This window comes from Salvelinus alpinus, chromosome 26 (assembly GCF_045679555.1).
Source record: "Salvelinus alpinus chromosome 26, SLU_Salpinus.1, whole genome shotgun sequence".
Classification (NCBI taxonomy): domain Eukaryota; kingdom Metazoa; phylum Chordata; class Actinopteri; order Salmoniformes; family Salmonidae; genus Salvelinus; species Salvelinus alpinus.
Genome location: NC_092111.1, coordinates 34,013,912 through 34,033,366, shown reverse-complemented (window position 1 = coordinate 34,033,366; position 19,455 = coordinate 34,013,912). Strand labels below are relative to the sequence as shown.

The window sequence follows — 19,455 nt, the reverse complement described above, 5'->3', positions numbered from 1 at the left end:
GGAATGAATCAGCCCCGTACCCAATGACTCAGTGGAACTAGCAAATCATCAACACATGTATGTGACTGTCCGTTAGAAATATCTCAGTCTGAAGACTCATTCAACATTACTGTTCAGTCTAGCTCGGGTTGCACAATTCTGGCTAGAGGTTTCCTGATTTCACACTTAATCCCCCCTGATTCCAGGAATCCTAAGGCCAGGATTTCATGAAAATCTTGTAATAAATGTTGAACTCTACCTCTAGCCTACATACTATGTCTAGTGAAGAACGAAGGTCTGTCTATCAATGAGACGGAAGTCGGAGGGATAGTGTTTCTGTCTGCAACAGAGCCACATCACTAGACAGAAGAAAATTCCCTTTACCGTATGACCCGAAACCAGCAAACCTCTTTAGCTACCCTCCTCTCCCTCCCTCGCCAGGCTGCTGTCACTTGGGACCACTAGTCTGGAAGTTGTTTTTGGACCAGGAGCCACATTCCTGGAACACGTGCAGCATTCCCGGCTCTCCGGCAAGGCTAAATCCTGGAAGCTGAATTTTTTTGGTTGAGAATTCTCGAAAATAGCTTCCCTAAAAATAAAGGTGACTGGACTGTAGGTAACTGAGACAAACTGGTGAACAAACTCTGGCTGGGTACAATAGTTCCCGCTTGACATCACTTCTTCCCAACAACTCACCCAAGTAAAAGTCCATTTCTCCTTTTGGATCCTGTAGGCTGTAGCCAGACCTGCTGAGTATAGCAGAGTAGAGGAGCCTGGATTTTAGACGAGTGGCTCTGCATATGAGAGATGCTTCTGCTGGTCCCTGGAGAAAAGTCTAAGGATTCTCCCGGGGGTGTCCCATCCCCTCCCATCTCTCCACCCCTTCCCAAGTCTCTCCCCTAAGAGGATGTAGCCGTGTAGCCGAAGCAGGTTTAGCCATACGCTCTGCTCTGCTCCAAGACGTTCCCTCTGCCATTGTCACAGCCCTCCGGACCGCTGTCTGTCTGTCGCAGTCAGAAACACACGTCTGAACATGGCCGCCCACTGCTACTTCACTGTAACAGGTCTGTTTGATTTATCTCTCCACTAAGTGATTTCAGACACGCCTCAGTCATTGTGCAAGCCAGTGACACTGTCCAGATGACTTATTAGCAATAAAAACACCACTCAGCAAGTGGATCCATTGGTTCCCCAAGTTTTTTGTTTGTTTTTTTGGACATCATTTTTTAAACCTTTAAAATCAACAGGGATGTCAGAGACTAAAGTCTGTCTATTTTGCAAGCGAGCCCCGCACAATACAAAAACGAACATCAATTGGCAAGTATAGATAAATATACCATCCTCTCAATTAAAAAAAATGGTCCTGCAGCTGAATTTAGTTGATGATCCATTAGTCTAGTGGATCCATTCATAAAACATTAGATTGACAAAACTTCATTCTGGTTCAGCAAACAAATTGTTAAGCTGACTTTAACTACTATGGAACTCAACTGATCCTGCAGACAGTTTCTCAAGTCCAACCCACTGGTCAGTGTTTCTGCACTGGGAAAAAGTTCTGGACCAACTGACATCATGGTTCTGGACCAACTGGCGTCATGGTTCTGGACCAACTGGCTTCATGGTTCTGGACCAACTGACGTCATGGTTCCCCAATAACGACAGGGGCACATCATGATAACCCAGATAAGATGGATGTTCTGAGAACTAAATTATCCCATGAGAGTGTGTCAAACTAAGCTGCTTTCCTGATTTAACACGTAAAAAAAAAAAGGACATATAGGGTGGAGGGGCCCATATGAAAGACAACAGGAATCAGGACCAGGCCCCTAGCTAGCTAATGCTTTCACCAGCTGACGAGAGTGTGGAGGGTGGATGTGCCGGTTTGTGTTGCAGGTTTTGCGGTCTGGGTTCCCTGGGCCCTGTACAACCACAGAAGTCTATTAGCAAAGTGTGTTTGATATTTCAGACGTTTATGTCTGTCAGAGGCTGAGGAGAACGAGACCCTCCGGGGAACAGAGGAGAACGAGGCCCTCCGGGGAACAGACAGAGCTGCTGTCTTACTGGTTGTCAAGTGACAGACAGTTACTGTAGAAGACAGACAACCATAGAGAAAAGCAAGTCAACAGCATTAAATCATATCCACATTATCCTACTAAGACATAAGTGGTGTTTTTTTTTAAAGACAAAAAGCTATAATTTAGAAGAAACGACTAGTCTAGTACTGTAGGAATGTTACATTAGGCCCTAAACCTGTAAAAATCAGAGGCAATCTTTTTGTGAGAAATTACACTGGTCACTGAAAACATTTATAAAGTATTAATAAACAACGCTCGCTAAAGATTAGGGACAGCAAAAACACTTTAACCATTTTTTTAACAGGAAATGGTTCATAAACGTGGGAATGATGATAAAAAAAATAAGTCTTATAAATGGCATATTATGGACCCTTAAAATAAAGTTTTCCATGCCCCCATCTGATCAAACAATAATGAAAGTCCTCGCTCCGCAACACTACGCAGGCCTGATGGAAAACCAACCACACATTTCTGCTCATTTTCTTTTCAATGACCGAGACAACTTTATTAGATGGGGAGGATTTGTTAATTCAAAGCCACTGTTTGAAATTGTCACAAATGTCCCCTTTTATTTGTATTTTAACAGGAATGTCATAAAAAATGGTTTTAAAGGGACATCATCACATGCATTCCTCTTTAGTCTTCCGATCACGCTCCTGTGGCCTTCTGATGAGAACCATGACCATCCGTCTCCACCTCGACTGCGCCTGTGACCATGTTATCCAAGCATTCAGGATGAACCGGAATGGCTTTGGATGTGGTCTCTATGCATTTTTAGTCTCCTGATCTGCCTGTGCGTTCTGTCATTACCATGACACATTTAAACTTGTATTGCCTATTGTGAATAACAGCCAGTAGGCTAGGCTGCACAGTCACATGCAACAGTTTTTATTGACTGCTGTGTCCGTAATATAAAGAAAGGCCTGTATGAGCAACTTTAGTTGGGATTGGATGGATTAGAGCGAAAAATTGCTCCGCTTGCTAGGAACGGTTGGCCATCTTGTTCACACAAAAAAAACGAGTTAAATGAAATGAACTACATTTAATGATTTATTGGGGCAATTTATATTGTATAAGCAATATGAGAGTACAGAGCTTTAAAGTTTGCAAAGTGTTAGAAAACTTAGTCCTGACATTTTCAGATATGATTTATAATTGTGTCTGCGGCCTCCATGTTTTTTTCCCCCTTCCCAGTTGCTGAAGTGGGCCTAATTATACGGGCACTGCCAGGCTGGTTGGTTTGGGCAGGTCCTCTTTGGTCAGTTCAATTGACGTCACACGTACAGTAGCCATCTATGGAAATGCATTGAAGCTGAAGATTATGTACATTCATGGTTACTTGGTTTAGCTACTCGGCTACTCGGAGATATGGCTGGTTTTCCGCCTGGATGCAGATTGAGCCTAGTCTTGGAATGAAAAGCAAATGGAAAAGCTCCATTAAAAAGTTCACTTAAAATGGGTAGCAGTTGGAGCCCAGCTACTTTAGATGGGCCCATTCTTCAGCGTATAGCTAGATCTAGTCACTGGGAACAGGCATGTGCAGACACAGCAGCCTGCCTCAGCCTCCTCCTCCCTCCACAAATGTAGGTTTGCATTTCCCTCTAATGGGATCATTTATAATCCCAGTAATCTTTACTCTACTAAAGGAATCTAACCACCCCTACACTTTCCACTCAGCCCATCCAGAACAGGATGATGCGCCTGCTGAAAGAACATGTGCAAACGCGTGTTACTGTGTGTGCGATGTGGCTGTGTGTATTATAATGTGTGTGGAGTGCGCCTGTGCGATGTGTGTTATAGAGTGCGAGTGTGTGTGTTGCACGTGAGTGAGCGAGCGTGTATGTGTGTGTGTGGCTCCTGTGAGTGGCAGCAGCACGCAGCCCATTAGAATTGTCGCTTACAGCCACCACTAAACAGCCTCTGGAAAAATGAAACTGGAAAATGACCATGGAATAATATCCCAAAACCCAAGAAGCATGCATGAATAATACATAAAATCAACAAGGGCCTAGAACACTCCAGGGGGAAAAGATTGTCACATTACTACTACTTCAGGTCCATTTAAGGGTCTGGTGCCTGCAGCAAGCAAGATCCTTCTGGTAAGAGATACGTTGCTGCAGTTTAGACAGAAGAACAGAGTGATGCTACCTACATGTATCACTGAAATATGAAAACCTCCACCATAATTCATCTCCATGACTGAGCCATTTAGCTGTGCTTTGAGAGTTTGTTTCAATTTACTCTTGAGATCTCCACAATATATTTTGCAGAGGAAAATGAATGAAGTGTGACTTTGGGTCCTTGAAAAGGCGCTATAAAAATCTGGGTTATTCTTATTAGCCTTATCTTAATTGAATAAATGTAATTCCTCGGTATGATAGCTCATAAATACATGTTAACTAAATAAAGCCAGCCTAAGGTTAAAAAGATACACTCTTGATCATTAAACTGTTCCATGGGTGACTGGACAGAACACATCCAGACGATTAGGTCCAAATGTGGTCCCCTCTTCTCCATCTCTCATTATTACTAGACCTTTGGACCAACAGAACTGAGCAGTACTGCTCTGGTTCCCTTGTATTTCCAGCCTGTTTATATGCTTAATGGATTGTAAATGTACCCGAGAGAAAACACGCCATAAAAGAAAGAAAAAGGGTCAGAAAAGAACACTTTAACGACGGAAAAGCAGGAGTAAGAACAATTTCAAACTCGAGAACAAAAGGTCCGACCTAATTGCATTTTTTAAGCAATTTTTTTCCAGGGGTTTGAACTTACCTCGTCCCCATTTAATAAATGAATTGAAGTCATGGTTTGTTGTGACCCTAACAGGTTCTCTGCCGTCCCACTCTGTATTTTATAAGCGCAGCTGCTCTCGCCGCTATGTCGTCTGGGTTACATTAGGAGCAGTACTGAGGCTGAGCCGGGAGACTGAATGTGATACAGCCAAGGCCCTTTACTCGGCTCTGGCCCGTCCAGACCAGACAGACACCCACAGGTCCAGCAGCCCACAAGAGAGAGATAGAGGAAAGAGAGAGCACGTCACACCGGGCGGCAGCCTAAGCCTCCTCTCTGATGGGCCGTTTGGGGCCAGCTGTGGTCAGGCACGGGGGAGAGTGGGAGTCGTATCCGACTCCTGACAGGACTCTGGCCTGAGACAAACCCACGCGAGGGGGCTGGTGTCTGGCTAGAGGGAGGGAGGGGGGTCTGTGGCGGGGGGAATGGAGGAGGTTGAGAGTGCTTTCAACAGATGGGGGACTGGATTAGATGTCGCACCGTGGAAGAGGAGGTTATGGAGCTAATGACTGTCAGATGGCAGACTGACTGTATTTCCCCTTTAAGGGGGAAGGAAAGAGTGGGAGGGCCGCTCTGTGACAGGGAGATAATAAGCATTGTCATTTGTTACTCTGCATGTCAGCATTTATGAGGTAACAAAACGAGACATCTGAAGAAGAGGACCTAAGTAGGGCTACAGAGCCTCAATGAATGCCGTCACGTTATGAGACGATTCCTTCCCTTGTTAATTGAGTGCTGCCAGATAAATGGCCCTCTGTCTGTGACAGCAAGACGGGGGGGGAGCATTAGCTCAACCCTAAAAAGAGATCATGGATTGTATTGGTTAAATGAGAAACTTCTGAACTTAGTTACTCATGAACTGAATCATATGCTACAGAGATGACTGCAGTCAGACCACATGCATTTGATCTGATGTTGGTCATCGATTGCCAATTTCAAGCACTATGAATCCATCAAGAGGATTAAAAGATGCATTCAGCATTCTGAATAAATGGTGCCCATTTCTCTTTACTGTAAAAACGATCATAAATATTTAGTGCTGAAAATTTGGAGTGAAAAACATTCACGATTTACGACCTTGCTTGTTTGGGGACCCACTGTTAGACATATCTCTGTCAAAATAAATTGCAACGAACAAGGGATAAAAAATATTTAAATACCTCAATCGTCATTGACTTATAGCCTACTTATCTTCATGGAATAAGACTAATACTGTATTTCAGCCTATGAGGGCAAATTGATACTTTTTAGTCTGCGGAGAGCATTATAAAACGTTGACTGTTAAATCCATTCTATTTCAAAATTGGTTTCACAGGGAAATAAAAAACGAAAATCAGACAACTCAAGATTTTATTCCAATTGCTTTGACTGAGAGAAAAAAAAGGAACTGTGTATTTGGAACAAGATGTCCTCCGATTAGCCCATCTTGTTCCAAAGATGTCCTTCGATTAGCCCATCTTGTTCCAAAGATGTCCTCCGATTAGCCCACCTTGTTCCAAAGATGTCCTCCGATTAGCCCATCTTGTTCCAAAGATGTCCTCCGATTAGCCCATCTTGTTCCAAAGATGTCCTCCGATTAGCCCATCTTGTTCCAAAGATGTCCTCCGATTAGCCCATCTTGTTCCAAAGATGTCCTCCGATTAGCCCATCTTGTTCCAAAGATGTCTTCCGATTAGCCCATCTTGTTCCAAAGATGTCCTCCGATTAGCTTATCTTGTTCCAAAGATGTCCTCCGATTAGCCCATCTTGTTCCAAAGATGTCCTCCGATTAGCCCATCTTGTTCCAAAGATGTCCTCCGATTAGCCCATCTTGTTCCAAAGATGTCCTCCGATTAGCCCATCTTGTTCCAAAGATGTCCTCCGATTAGCTTATCTTGTTCCAAAGATGTCCTCCGATTAGCTTATCTTGTTCCAAAGATGTCCTCCGATTAGCCCATCTTGTTCCAAAGATGTCCTCCGATTAGCCCATCTTGTTCCAAAGACCGGCTAATCAGAGGACATGTTTCAACACGAGGAAAGTGTTAATTTACTGCTGTAAATATAACACAAGCATCCCTTCTTTAATAACACATTACAACTTTTTCTTCCAACCATTACAATAGACAACATCTCTCTATTGAATTCAGGAGTGGACATAAATATGAAATCTTGAAATGCCATTTTATGTCCCAACCTTGTTAAAACAAGTTCACTTAGCAGTGACATTGACAAAACGATAAACATCTTACCTAAAGCGCTAATGAAATTTAGAAAATAGGACTTAAAATGGACAGCAGGCTACATTGTACGTTCAGTAGGAGAAGCCAGTAAGGGGTTGTCCCTGGTAGAACTAGGTTAATACAAAGAATTAGACAAAAGGAGCGTCACCATCCTTCCTGGAAATGACCTGTCCTCTATAGGCCAGCAGCCCTGTTAGACTCCAAGTCACATCAGGAAGAGGCTGACGGCTCAGGCTCGGTCGGCTCAGACCAAGGGGGGAACCAGACTTGCCATTTAAGTGGATTTACGGCATCCCCAAAACCAGAACGGCTTTGGGTTTAAGGGTTTTTTGAATCACCATTATTAAATTGAATATCAAAGCCATCAATTTGTGAAGAATTGTTAAGACAGATGAAGAGAGACCACATCATTAAATAGGACTAGTCAGACTAGCCGTCTAGCCCTGAACCGACGGACCGGTATAAAGGATATGAATTATAAGGACAAAGAAGGGAGAGGGCTGGTCACAAACTTTAGAATATTCAGACAAGATTAGAATGTTTGGTTTGTCACTTGAAGGACTTCCTTAATAATTTGACCAGTGAAATATATTTTATATTCTTTCAACTGACACAATTGAAAGCAGTTGGATGATACCCCTGGGAAAGAGTTAGAAAGTACTGGGCACATCCGAAGTTAATGTTTGTTACCAAACATTTCGTAACCCTATGAGAATGACCCTGTCAACCCTTACAATCTGTCCCAGTCTGAATGTAAACATTACGTATAGTACTGTGAGTAATTGAGAATGTTCACGCTAGAAGAACAATCTGTTTAATGCCCGTCTGGTGTCAGTAAACAGGAAAAGAAATCTCTGGGGCTTCTGGAACATTAAGAATTGGTTTACGTGAGTTCAAATCGCTTTCAGTAATGAGGAAACATAACCATCCTCAATGTTTCAACGTCCAATCACACAAACAGCAGGGCCGACATCTGTCATATACAGTAGATCCGGAAAGTATTCAGACCTCAACTTCTTCCACATTTTGTTATGTTATAGCCTTATTCTAAAATTGTTACAGCTTTATTAAATTTAAAAAATCATCAATCTATACACAATACCCCATAATGACAAGTGAAAACAGATTTTTATAAATTTTTGCAAATGTATTAAAAATAAAACACAGAAATACCTTATTTACCTAAGTAATCAGACCCTTTGCTACGAGACTCAAATTGAGCTCAGGTGCATCCTGTTTCCATTGATCATCCTTGAGATGTTTCTACAACTTGGAGTCCACCTGTGGTAAATTCAATTGATTGGACATGATTTGGAAAGGCACACACTTGTCTATATAAGGTCCCACAGTTGACAGTACATGTCAGAGCATGCACTGTCAAGTCTCTGAATGTCCTTGAGTGGCCCAGCCCGAGCTCGGAGTTGAATCCGATCGAACAACTCCGGAGACCTGAAAATAGCTGTGCAGCGACACTCACCATCCAACCTGACAGAGCATGAAAGGATCTGCAGAGAATAATGGGGAAACTCCTCAATTACAGGTGTACCAAGCTTTTAGTGTTATACCCAAGAAGACGTTAGGCTTTATTCGCTGCCAAAGGTGCTTCAACAAAGTACTGAGTAAAGGGTCTGAATACTTATGTATTCAAAATAAAAACCTGAAATCACATTTGCAAAAAAAAAATCTAAAAACCTGTCTAAAAACATTAAAATAAAATAAAATTTTAAAAGAGAATACAGCTGTAATGTAACAAAATAATGAAAGTCAAGGCGTCTGAATACTTTCCGAATGCACTGTATTTGTGCAAACCTAACAATGAGTCTTGAGAACGGTTCTTCCATTCGTCTTTCTGCCACAGGATGATTCAGTGACAAACAGGTGTGCTAGGCAAACTACCTGACCTATAGTCCCTCTGGACCAGATTGTATATTTTTGCTTCAAGCAGCATGACTAAATGGATCCAGTCCGGGTTAACAGAGGAACTCATAAATGAGAAACAACTCACTCCCACCCCAGTGTGGTGGAACCAGTATAGACACAGTAACAGCATCAGTCTTGTGGGGGTTGGACCTAAACTAGAGGAGCTGTGTAGACACGGTGACAGCATCAGGTCTTTACAGTGGGAGTAAAGTCCTTTCACTACCTAAATAAAACACCAAAACAAATCACTCTGTCATAGGGAGGAAAACATTGACGGAGGAAGAGATGGAGTTGAACGATGACACATTGTCTAGCTAAGTAAGAGGTTTAAACTCCTAGCTTGACTGCATTGGGGGTAATTTAGGGGCTATGCCCCAAATTTAGGGAAAGAAAAAAAGATGAGGAAAGAGGTTCCCACTTTGAACCGCTGACATTTAATCCATCTTGAACTTTGCAGGATTTTTATGGGCTTCTTATGAGACACCCGGTGTGTGTCCAGCTCACACACACAATCTGTCAGTAACAGAGAAAGCCCAGAGCAGCCGTTCCTCAACAAAACAACCTGATTCCCTCGTTCACGCACTGGTTTCAGGAAGATTTATTTGTATTCATTTTTTTTTTTTTTACTTTTTAAACAGGGCGTTTCCCGAGAAGATCCAGCATTGTAAGGGTTCAATCAGGAAGATCCAGTATTGTAAGGGTTCAATCAGGAAGATCCAGTATTGTAAGGGTTCAATCAGGAAGATCCAGTATTGTAAGGGTTCAATCAGGAAGATCCAGTATTGTAAGGGTTCAATCAGGAAGATCCAGTATTAGAATGGCTAAAGCTGCATTATGTAACTTTTTGGGCAACCTGACCAAATTCACATAGAAACGTGATATCAGAAAGTATCCATACCCCTCGACTTATTCCACATTTTGTTGTGTTACAGTATGAATTCAAAATGGATTCAATTGATTTCTCGCTCTCACCCATCTTTACCCATAATGACAAAGTGAAAACTTGATTTTCTAAATTTAAGCAAATTTATTGAAAATGAAATGCATAAATCTCATTTACTTAAGTATTCGCAACCCGGAGTCAATACATGTTAGAATCACCTTTAGCAGCGATTACAGCTGTGAGTCTTTTTGGGTAAGGCTCTAAGAGCTTTCCACACCTGGATTGTACAATATTTGCACATTATTGCTAGGCAGCCATGTTCAAGTCTTACCATAGATTTAAGGTGATTTAAGTCAAAACTGTAACTAGGACACTCAGCAACATTCAATGTTGCTTGGTAAGCAACTCCAGTGTATATTTGGCCTCGTGTTTTAAGTTATTGTCCTGATGAAAGGTGAATTTGTCTCCCAGTGTCTGTTGGAAAGCAGACAACCAGGTTTTCCTCTAGGATTTTGCCTATGCTTAGCTGTATTTCGTTTATTTTTATCCTTGCCATACCTAGTCCTTGCCGATGACAAGCATACACATAACATGATGCAGCAACCACCATGCTTAAAAATATGAAGAGTGGTACTTTGTGATGTGTTGGATTTGCCACAAACATAATGCTTTGTATTCAGGACATAGTAAATTACTTTGACACATTTTTTGCAGTTTTACTTTAGCGCCTTACAAGATACATGTTTTGGAATATTTTTATTCTGTACAGGCTTCCTTCTTTTCACTGTTATTTAGGTTAGTATTGTGGAGTAACTACAATGTTGTTGATCCATCCTCAGTTTTCTCCTATCACAGCCATTAAACTCTGTAACGGTTTTAAAGTCACCATTGGTAACATGGTGAAATTCCTGAGCAGTTTCCTTTCATCTCCAGCAATGGCGTTAAGAAGGATGCCTGTATCTTTGTAGTGACTGGGTGTATTGATACATCAAAGTGTAATTTTTACACATCTACCAATAAGTGCCCTTTGTGAGGCATTGGAAACCTCCCTGATCTTTGTGGTTGAATCTTTGTTTAAAATACACTGCTCAACTGAGGGATCTTACAGATAATTGCATGTGTGGAGTACAGAGATGAGGTAGTAATACAAAAATCACCACAGAGTGAGAGTCCATGCAAATAGTTAAGGACATGTTTACTCCTGAATTACTTAGGCTTGCCACAACAAAGGGGTTGAATACCTATTAACAAGACATTTTAGCTCCTCATTTTTTAAAAACGTATTTGCAAAAAAAACACATAATTCCACTTCGACATTATGGGGTATTTTGTCCATTGACATAAAATCTCAATTTCATCCATTTTAAATTCAGGCTGTAACACAACAACATGTGGAAAAAGACAAGGGGTGTGAAAATACTTAAGAACAGTCAGTTAAGAACACATTCTTATTTTCAATGACGGTCTAGGAACAGTGGGTTAAATGCCTTGTTCAGGGGCAGAACATTCCGGTTACTAGTCCAACGCTCTAACCACTAGGCTACCTGCCACCCCTACTCAAGGCACTGTATCTGTTATTGAAAGCAAGTCTAAGAAGTGGTAAATATTTTCTGTGTGCGCTATTTCTATGCTTCCCATTCTTAAGTTTCGTTTTGTACACCAGCTTCAAACAGCTGAAAATACAACATTTTTGGTTATTGAAAAGATATTTCACAGTGGTAAACTGTGGTAAACTACATTGCTTGTTTAGTCACAAACTGAAATTAGGCAACATTTTAGAATTTGGTGGAGCGATTTCTGCATATTGCACCTTTAAATATGGAAGATCTAGTATTGGAAGGGTTAAATAAGGAAGTAGAAAGTTGCAGATAGTAGATCCACACTGTGCTGGACTACCTCCCTCCCAAAACTCCCACAGCCAGCTGGGACATTTGCATACGGAGTGAAGGAGGGAGAGAAAGAGGGAAGGGGGTGGCAGCACCAGACACTCCCACTGGCTATAAAGCCCAACCATACTGAAACGCTCAGACAGAAACCACACGTGGATCTGAGCACTGGGAGAGAGGGAGAGAGAGCAGGAGGGAGGGTAAGAGAGAAAGCGCGAGGGACAGATGTGGAACTGAGTTGAGGGAAACAGACGATCTGAGAGGAGAGCGCAAGAGAGAAATAAAGAAAGACCAACCATATCCTAAGAGGACCTGAGAAAGACACAGTGGAACCTGCCATTTAGCCATTTGGTTTCGGTTTTCCCACCAAAGGAAAAGTCCAAACTCTACATGGGACTTTAATGACAGAGGAGCCTGTGATACTGGACTGTAGTGCACTGGCAGCTAAGGACTTAGAAAGGTATACTGAGGTAAAACTTGTAACTTATTTCCTGTGTTATCATTTAACTATCCATGCATGTGTGAGCAGCAGTGGGGAGTCCAGGTGTCACAGTAGTAAACAAAGCCCAGAGCAGAGCTAGAGTTAGCTAATTGGTGGAACAGCAGAGCACAGTAACGTTGACGATGTCCTTCGCCATGGTGCGGCCAGCGCCCAGCCGGTACCTGTACTCCGACATCTCCATGCTGTCCGAGGACGAAGAGAACGGCAACGAGAGCTCGGGCTCTGACGAACGCTCCTTCCGGCTGGACGCCAGAGGTTATGACATAAAGGTCGGGGGCCGCAAAAGGAAGCCTGGAAGCGTCGGAGCGGGCCGTCTGGGAGGGGGTCAGCTCCCGCCCCAGATGTCACACCTCCAGGTCTCAGACGGATCCATCTCTCCGACGAGCGGGCTGCCACGGCAACGCAACGCAGCTAATGCTCGAGAGCGGGACCGCACCAACAGCGTGAACACGGCCTTCACCGCCCTGAGGACCCTTATCCCCACTGAACCGGCCGACAGGAAGCTGTCCAAGATCGAGACACTGCGGCTGGCATCCAGCTACATCTCCCACCTGGGCAACGTGCTGCTGGTTGGGGAGATGTGTGGGGACGGGCAGCCCTGTCACGGTGGAGCAACCTCCTCTGCTCACTACCTAAATCATCATGGATCGCCAGGCCGCGACGCAGAGAACTCACAGCCCAAACAGATCTGCACCTTCTGCCTCAGCAACCAGAGGAAAATGGTGAGTTGAGTTTGGCTGTCGATGTCCCATCTGTCCTCACCATGCATCTGCCATCGTGTCACAACTAGGACAACAAAACACCACACAACTCCAATCTCTTCAGAGCAGTAATATCCAGCAAGTGGGAGTTTTACTTATGACGCTTCATGGTTTAGTGAATGGTTGTTCCTATAAGATTCTTTAAAAACATTTCAGACTAAAAAAAGCTTTCAAACTTACTCGAAGACAAGCAACGTTTAGAGAATTCCACCCACAAAAAATAAACCTTTTCAAAATGTGAATTTAAAGAGTATCATGTGGTCTCTGCTGTCCCAAAGGGTAAGAGAACAGCCCCTCAATACTCTGAGACAGTGAGATGAGGAGGCTCAGTAGGCAAGCTTCAACTAAACCTCCTAACAGTAAGACCCTAAACCCCAACTCTGAGACAATTCTCCCAGACATCTCAATTTGGTGCCGGCATTCAGTAGCACTTCCCATTGTCTCTGAGTAGTGAGAGACCGACTGAACCGAGGCTAACGGAAAATTAACAAGGAACTGTCACAGCGAACACAAACACATCCATCTCTCTTCCTCTACATACGCCTGGGCAGACTCTGGCTCATAAAGCCAACACCACGCCGAATTCAAAATAAAACCCTAAATCACAGCATGTGAAACAACCAAAACCAAAAACAGAGGGGGAAACTGTAATTTCAACTCACAAGAGCAAAGCAGCTTTCAAACTTGAAATACACCATACGCCCAAAATAATTAGAGTCAACCATGACACTGGAACATTTTTGGTTAGGTATATAACCACCACAATATGTATTCTACCCTCAGAAAACTTGAAGCATGTCCAAAACCCATTTCATTGAAAAAAGTACAGAGGAAAAAGCCTGGAGTGTACAATGTATTTAGAGCTGAATGTGGTTTGAGTGATTTGTTAGGCCTCTAAAATGACAAATAGCCTAAACTTAAAAAAGAAGACACTTGACTTACTTGACATTCCTCCTGGTGGAGCAAAGTCACAACATAAGATTATGGTTAAGCGTTTACCAAGAGGTAGATCGCCGGTCCAAAGCATTCTGGGAACATCTGCTGTATTCCCAAATCTGCCAGTGAGCCACCCTGTGCGATTTATACACACATCCTGTTTTGACCTAAGGCTCTTCTTAGGGCTCCAATTAATAACAATGTTAACAGCCCCCCCCCCGGCTTCCTAAATAAATAATGACGAAGACTATAATGACTTGTCATTCTGAACACCACCACCAGCTCACTAGGGATGTTTATTAGCACATCCACAGAACCCTACAGTATTCTTCACTGATTCATATATTGAAATGAACTGGAAATTAGCGATTTATTTTATGATGAAAAAAGTGATAAGTCACAACTCCTGACCCCGGACAAATGTAAGAGAAAAAGTATGCACTACTCACAAGTGTAATCGCACAAGCCCGCTCCACCATGAACCATATCTGGATCAACCTAGTTACAGTGTCGCCAAGGAGGGAATAATAAATCAATCCAAACTAATTCAAGTTAAAGCCAATTATTAATGTAATGCTCTGCAGACTCATTCCAGTTTATTTACTGCTACAAAGGGCCTTTAAAAGAGCATGGAGGCAACAGAGATGCAAGAGTCACACAACTAATAAAATAAAAACTAAAAATGGACAACATTCGCCTTGACTGGAAGCAATTCTATTCCTCCTTTTCATTGATTTCAGTGAGGCAGAACAAAGCAGCAAATGAGATAATGGCAGTTTAAGAGTTTTCTGAATGAAAGGCCTGTCTATAGGAGGGCTGAATATGGCTGACCATATTTGAAACAGATTGTGCCTCAGCTTTGTAGTTGAGGCTTAAGAATCGAAGCGACCCGCTCCAAACCGCACTGCTCTCTTTACCCGTACTTAGCGCTCATTACTCTGTGAAAGGCATTGCTCTTTACCCGTACTTAGCGCTCATTACTCCGTGAAACGCATTGCTCTTTACCCGTACTTAGCGCTCATTACTCTGTGAAACGCATTGCTCTTTACCCGTACTTAGCGCTCATTACTCTGTGAAAGGCATTGCTCTTTACCCGTACTTTGTGCTCATTACTCCGTGAAACGCATTGCTCTTTACCCGTACTTAGCGCTCATTACTCTGTGAAAGGCATTGCTCTTTACCCGTACTTTGTGCTCATTACTCCGTGAAACGCATTGCTCTTTACCCGTACTTAGCGCTCATTACTCTGTGGAAGGCATTTCTCGGCCAACACATTTCTTTATAGTTTCTAAAGAAAGATGAAAATAAAATGAGGAACCCATACTATAGAACACGTTAAAATGGACGGAACGATTTGTTGCTAAAACAGTTCCCCAATTCTGACAGAACAAATTGAGGACAGGATGGTGAAAAAGTACACCACTCCAGAGTTGTTGTCTGATCTAGAAGATGCTAAAATGCTTCATTAATAAATGAGCATACTGTTCGAATATCACCCGTTAGTGTTTTGGACTCAATGTGCTCCCAATGTGGTCTTTTATAAATCTACTCCTCGGATCAGTCGTCATATCAAACATTTTATATCAACAGAGAGACACAGTCATACGTTCACACTGAATTATCTAAGCTTTTTCCTGCCACTGAAGTCAAATGCAAATTTGCGTAAAAACACACACACACACACACACACACACACACACACAGACACAGAGTTATCAATTAGTGGCTAACAGATGTGTGTGTGTTTGTGATCTTATCAGATACAATGTTTTCCAGTCCAAAATACTATCCATCTGGCACAGATATGACTTGCTTGGACTGAGTGGAATATATAATTTTCTATGTAACATAGACGAGCTAAATATCTTATGCTTACACCCCCCCCCCCAATATGAGTCAGACCATCACGAAACATTTTACATCTTCCATTTCTATTGACAGCTAATTAATTGTGTAAAAGCACATTTCAACTACAACTATAAGTAGACATAAGTCAGAAATTCACCAAAATTGAGATTCCGTTTCTCCCCCACCCTTTCTTTCGTTGGGGGCTGCAAAGCACAGTCCGTTAGAAAAGGGAGCATTCCTTCTCCCTAATAGCTGTAGCAGGTGAAGACAGGGGTTATGAAGGACGGCGAGGGGATTGCATAATGGGACACACAGGGGCAGACAAACCCTAGTCAAATGGACGGTACGTGCGCAGGAACGGTTTCAAGGAGTGCAGGGGAAAGGACTTGGCGAGTTCTCTCTGTGTACTGGGACTGGGGGTAACCCAATGGATTACTAATTGAGTATAGTCAGTCAGCCTCAGAGTCCACTCCCAAAGCGATGCGCTAGCCTAGCAGCCCAAGGCTCATATGTACTGTAATTATCTCCAGTTCCTTCATTACAGCCATATGGAAGTTATTAGAGCAGCGTTTCTCCCTGCAACAGGAGCCAATCAGTGTGAACATGTAACACATTATCAAATGATCCAGTGTGAACCAAACAGTGGGCTGAGGAGCAAGCTATAACAGACAGGGCACTTGGAGTTGAATAGTGTGTAAACTAAATATTTCATCTTCAATCTACCGGTCCAACTGTAAAATAATCCCATGTGATAATAAAAATGGACACATTCACTCACTCTGTCACACACACCCACCCACAAACACCTGTCCAACAAGTTGTTCAATAACACGCAATATCACATCCAACTTCTGTCCAAAGACCAAACAGAGGGTGTAAAGAACCCACAGTCAGAATAGTTCGGATGAACAGAAGGGGGCTGCGTTTAATAACCCAAACAGATGAATCGTCTGTTAGGGCTTGAGTTACATGTCTGAAAATCTACACACCCACACGCAGGCCAGCAGTGAGAGCAGCTGACAAGTGCCTCCATTGTAATCTTGAACCAATCTGCCAACGTTACCCGTCAGGCCGAGACCAAACCAAATATTTGCCTAAAGAATGAAGCCTGAGGTGACAACTGAGGAGAAAAAAAAAAAGAGATCGGCTTCTGTGTCTGTGGAAATGTAATATGTTGTGTTGCTTGTGTTGGTGAAAACAACAAAACCTTCCCGTGCCATTAGATACTGTATAAACAAAGTGGAAGCCTTTTAAAAATAGGAGAGAGAAAAAGCTGCAAGTTCAATCAACAAAGTCTCACGTTTCAGCTGCTGCGGCAGAATTAACCCTATACATCTTTACAATGTGTTATACAGGATATGAAGAAGAAAAAAAAGTTTAACAAAAATCCTATTAGTTGGGTGTAAGTGATCCCTGGAGCTGAAGAATTTGTGACTTTAAAGTGGCACTAAAAAATAAAATAGAAAAAAAGCTCCTGGTGCGTTTTCAAATGCCTGACCTCATCAATCCGATAGCTGACTGCGAGTGCCCGCCTACGTCAGATGTAGCCGTGGAAACGGTTGCATTCCATGGTCTCCGTGAGCCAGGTGTGCTAATGCTAGTGCTGCCACTCAGTATATGGTGAGAGGAGGAAAACATGAACCAAGGCAATACTAAAGCCCACAGCCATCATACCTCCCCATGGCAATGCTACAGCCCCAGACCAGCAAATATCCCCAGTCCACACAGCCCTACAGGCAGCCTCCACACATCCATCCCCAGTCCACACAGCCCTACAGGCAACCTCCACACATCCATCCCCAGTCCACACAGCCCTACAGGCAGCCTCCACACATCCATCCCCAGTCCACACAGCCCCACAGGCAGCCTCCACACATCCATCCCCAGTCCACACAGCCCCACAGGCAGCCTCCACACATCCATCCCCAGTCCACACAACCCCACAGGCAGCCTCCACACATCCATCCCCAGTCCACACAACCCCACAAGCAGCCTCCACACATCCATCCCCAGTCCACACAGCCCCACAGGCAGCCTCCACAGCAGCCTGGACCAGTGGGCATTATCCAGGCTGTATCACATCCGGTCGTGATTGGGAGTCCAATAGGGCGGCGCATAATTGGCCCAGCGTCGGCCGGGTTTGGCCGTCATTGTAAATAAGAATTCATTCTTAACTGACTTGCCTAGTTAAATAAAAGGTTAAATAAATAAAAACATTAAAAACACTCATTGGGGGTTAGACTAGAACTAGGCCAGACTGACAGTAGCGAGCAGTGCACTCACTCAAAGGACAAATGTCAGACTTTATACAAAAGAAATTAAACAATTTATTTTCTTTACTTACCTCATCAATAAGTGTATTGTAAAACTGTTAGGAGTTAGAATCAATCCAGGAAATGTATTCTTCACATCAGTGTTTTGCATTGTTGACTATAAAGAGCCGACTAGAAATTGTAACCGTTTCTCTTCTTCCTTTCAGAGCAAAGACAGGCAAAAAAATGCTCTAAGAAGTTAATATCTGGAGGACGACAGAATATGGACCAGAACTGTGGACAAAAAAAAAACTTGACACACTAAAGGTGTACATAAATATCAAAATCGGTATTTAATTATATGCTGCCCCCCCAAAAAACAGAAACAAAAATATTATTCAGAACTGCTAAGTTTAGTTTCTGAAGAGGTAATCATGTTTGATTGAAAGAGAAGGTGGGACTTCTTGTACGGTGGAAGCATGCCCTGACTCAAAGTTGGTATGAAGAATAATTTTTCCTCTAAAAAACGTTCTACACTTCCGATTCCATGACCTCACAAAGACTTGAAGAGAACACCAAAAAGATGTCTTATTTTTTCTTTACCTGAGAACGTCTGCATACGCAGACTGATAATACTGAAACTTTAGAACCACAACAGCCTCTGCATGAGACGGACTCTGAGAAGCGCCACAGTTACTTAAAGGTGTGGTAAGGAGGGACTTCAAGGACAAGGGCAGCCCAAACAGGAACTGATGATTGGCTATCAGGTTACTTCCTGGAAAATTACCAAACTGTTCAACAAGCCAAATATATAACAGCTTTCACTTGAAATGTGTTCTGGACAGTGAGTTTCTACCCCCATGGACAACTGCCTTTCTCCTGAAGAAGATAGGACAACATGCAGCAGCTTGATGCTATTTGATATGCTGTTCAACGATGTTTGTTAAAATTCATGTTAATAAATAAATATGCTTATGAATTAATTACGTTTATTTCAAACATGTAAGTTTCCTTTATTTTATTGTTATTTTGCAATACCCAAAATTAAAATGTCTAGATATTTGAAGTCTGGCCCTTAGGGCGATAAATCTTTTCTGCCGATGGTTTGACGACGTACTGTATGGAACACTAGTACGGGTCAAAACAAACACCAATCAGGTCAAGAGGATCTTATAGCACTACAAACAGCTATAAAAACAGTGACGTGATAAGGAAGGAACCACAACCTTGTCTTCTCTCGCTCTCTCCAGCTAGATTACTGTCTTTCCCACACCACTACTCACGCACACAGCTGTTCACTCAAACCCTTATTATACTGGACAGAGAAATGAAATGGGACTGGGATTTTTATAAGACCACATCTAGCTTCTTCAACAAAACTATCAAATTGCAACTATTGAA

General features: G+C 42.7%; 2 protein-coding genes across 3 annotated transcripts in view; one reads left to right on the top strand and one right to left on the bottom strand.

Annotated features, from left to right (window-relative positions):
* Nucleotides 1-19,455, bottom strand: part of LOC139555224 (ribosome biogenesis protein bop1-like) — an 84,253-nt gene that overhangs the window by 39,786 nt on the left and 25,012 nt on the right. The gene's annotated exons all lie outside the window — the stretch shown is intronic.
* LOC139555223 (basic helix-loop-helix transcription factor scleraxis-like) lies at nucleotides 11,900-19,037 on the top strand. The gene is made up of 2 exons (XM_071368840.1): nucleotides 11,900-12,979; nucleotides 18,282-19,037. Exons 1-2 carry the CDS (start codon nucleotides 12,380-12,382, stop codon nucleotides 18,315-18,317), a joined length of 636 nt encoding a protein of 211 aa, XP_071224941.1. The 5' UTR covers nucleotides 11,900-12,379; the 3' UTR covers nucleotides 18,318-19,037.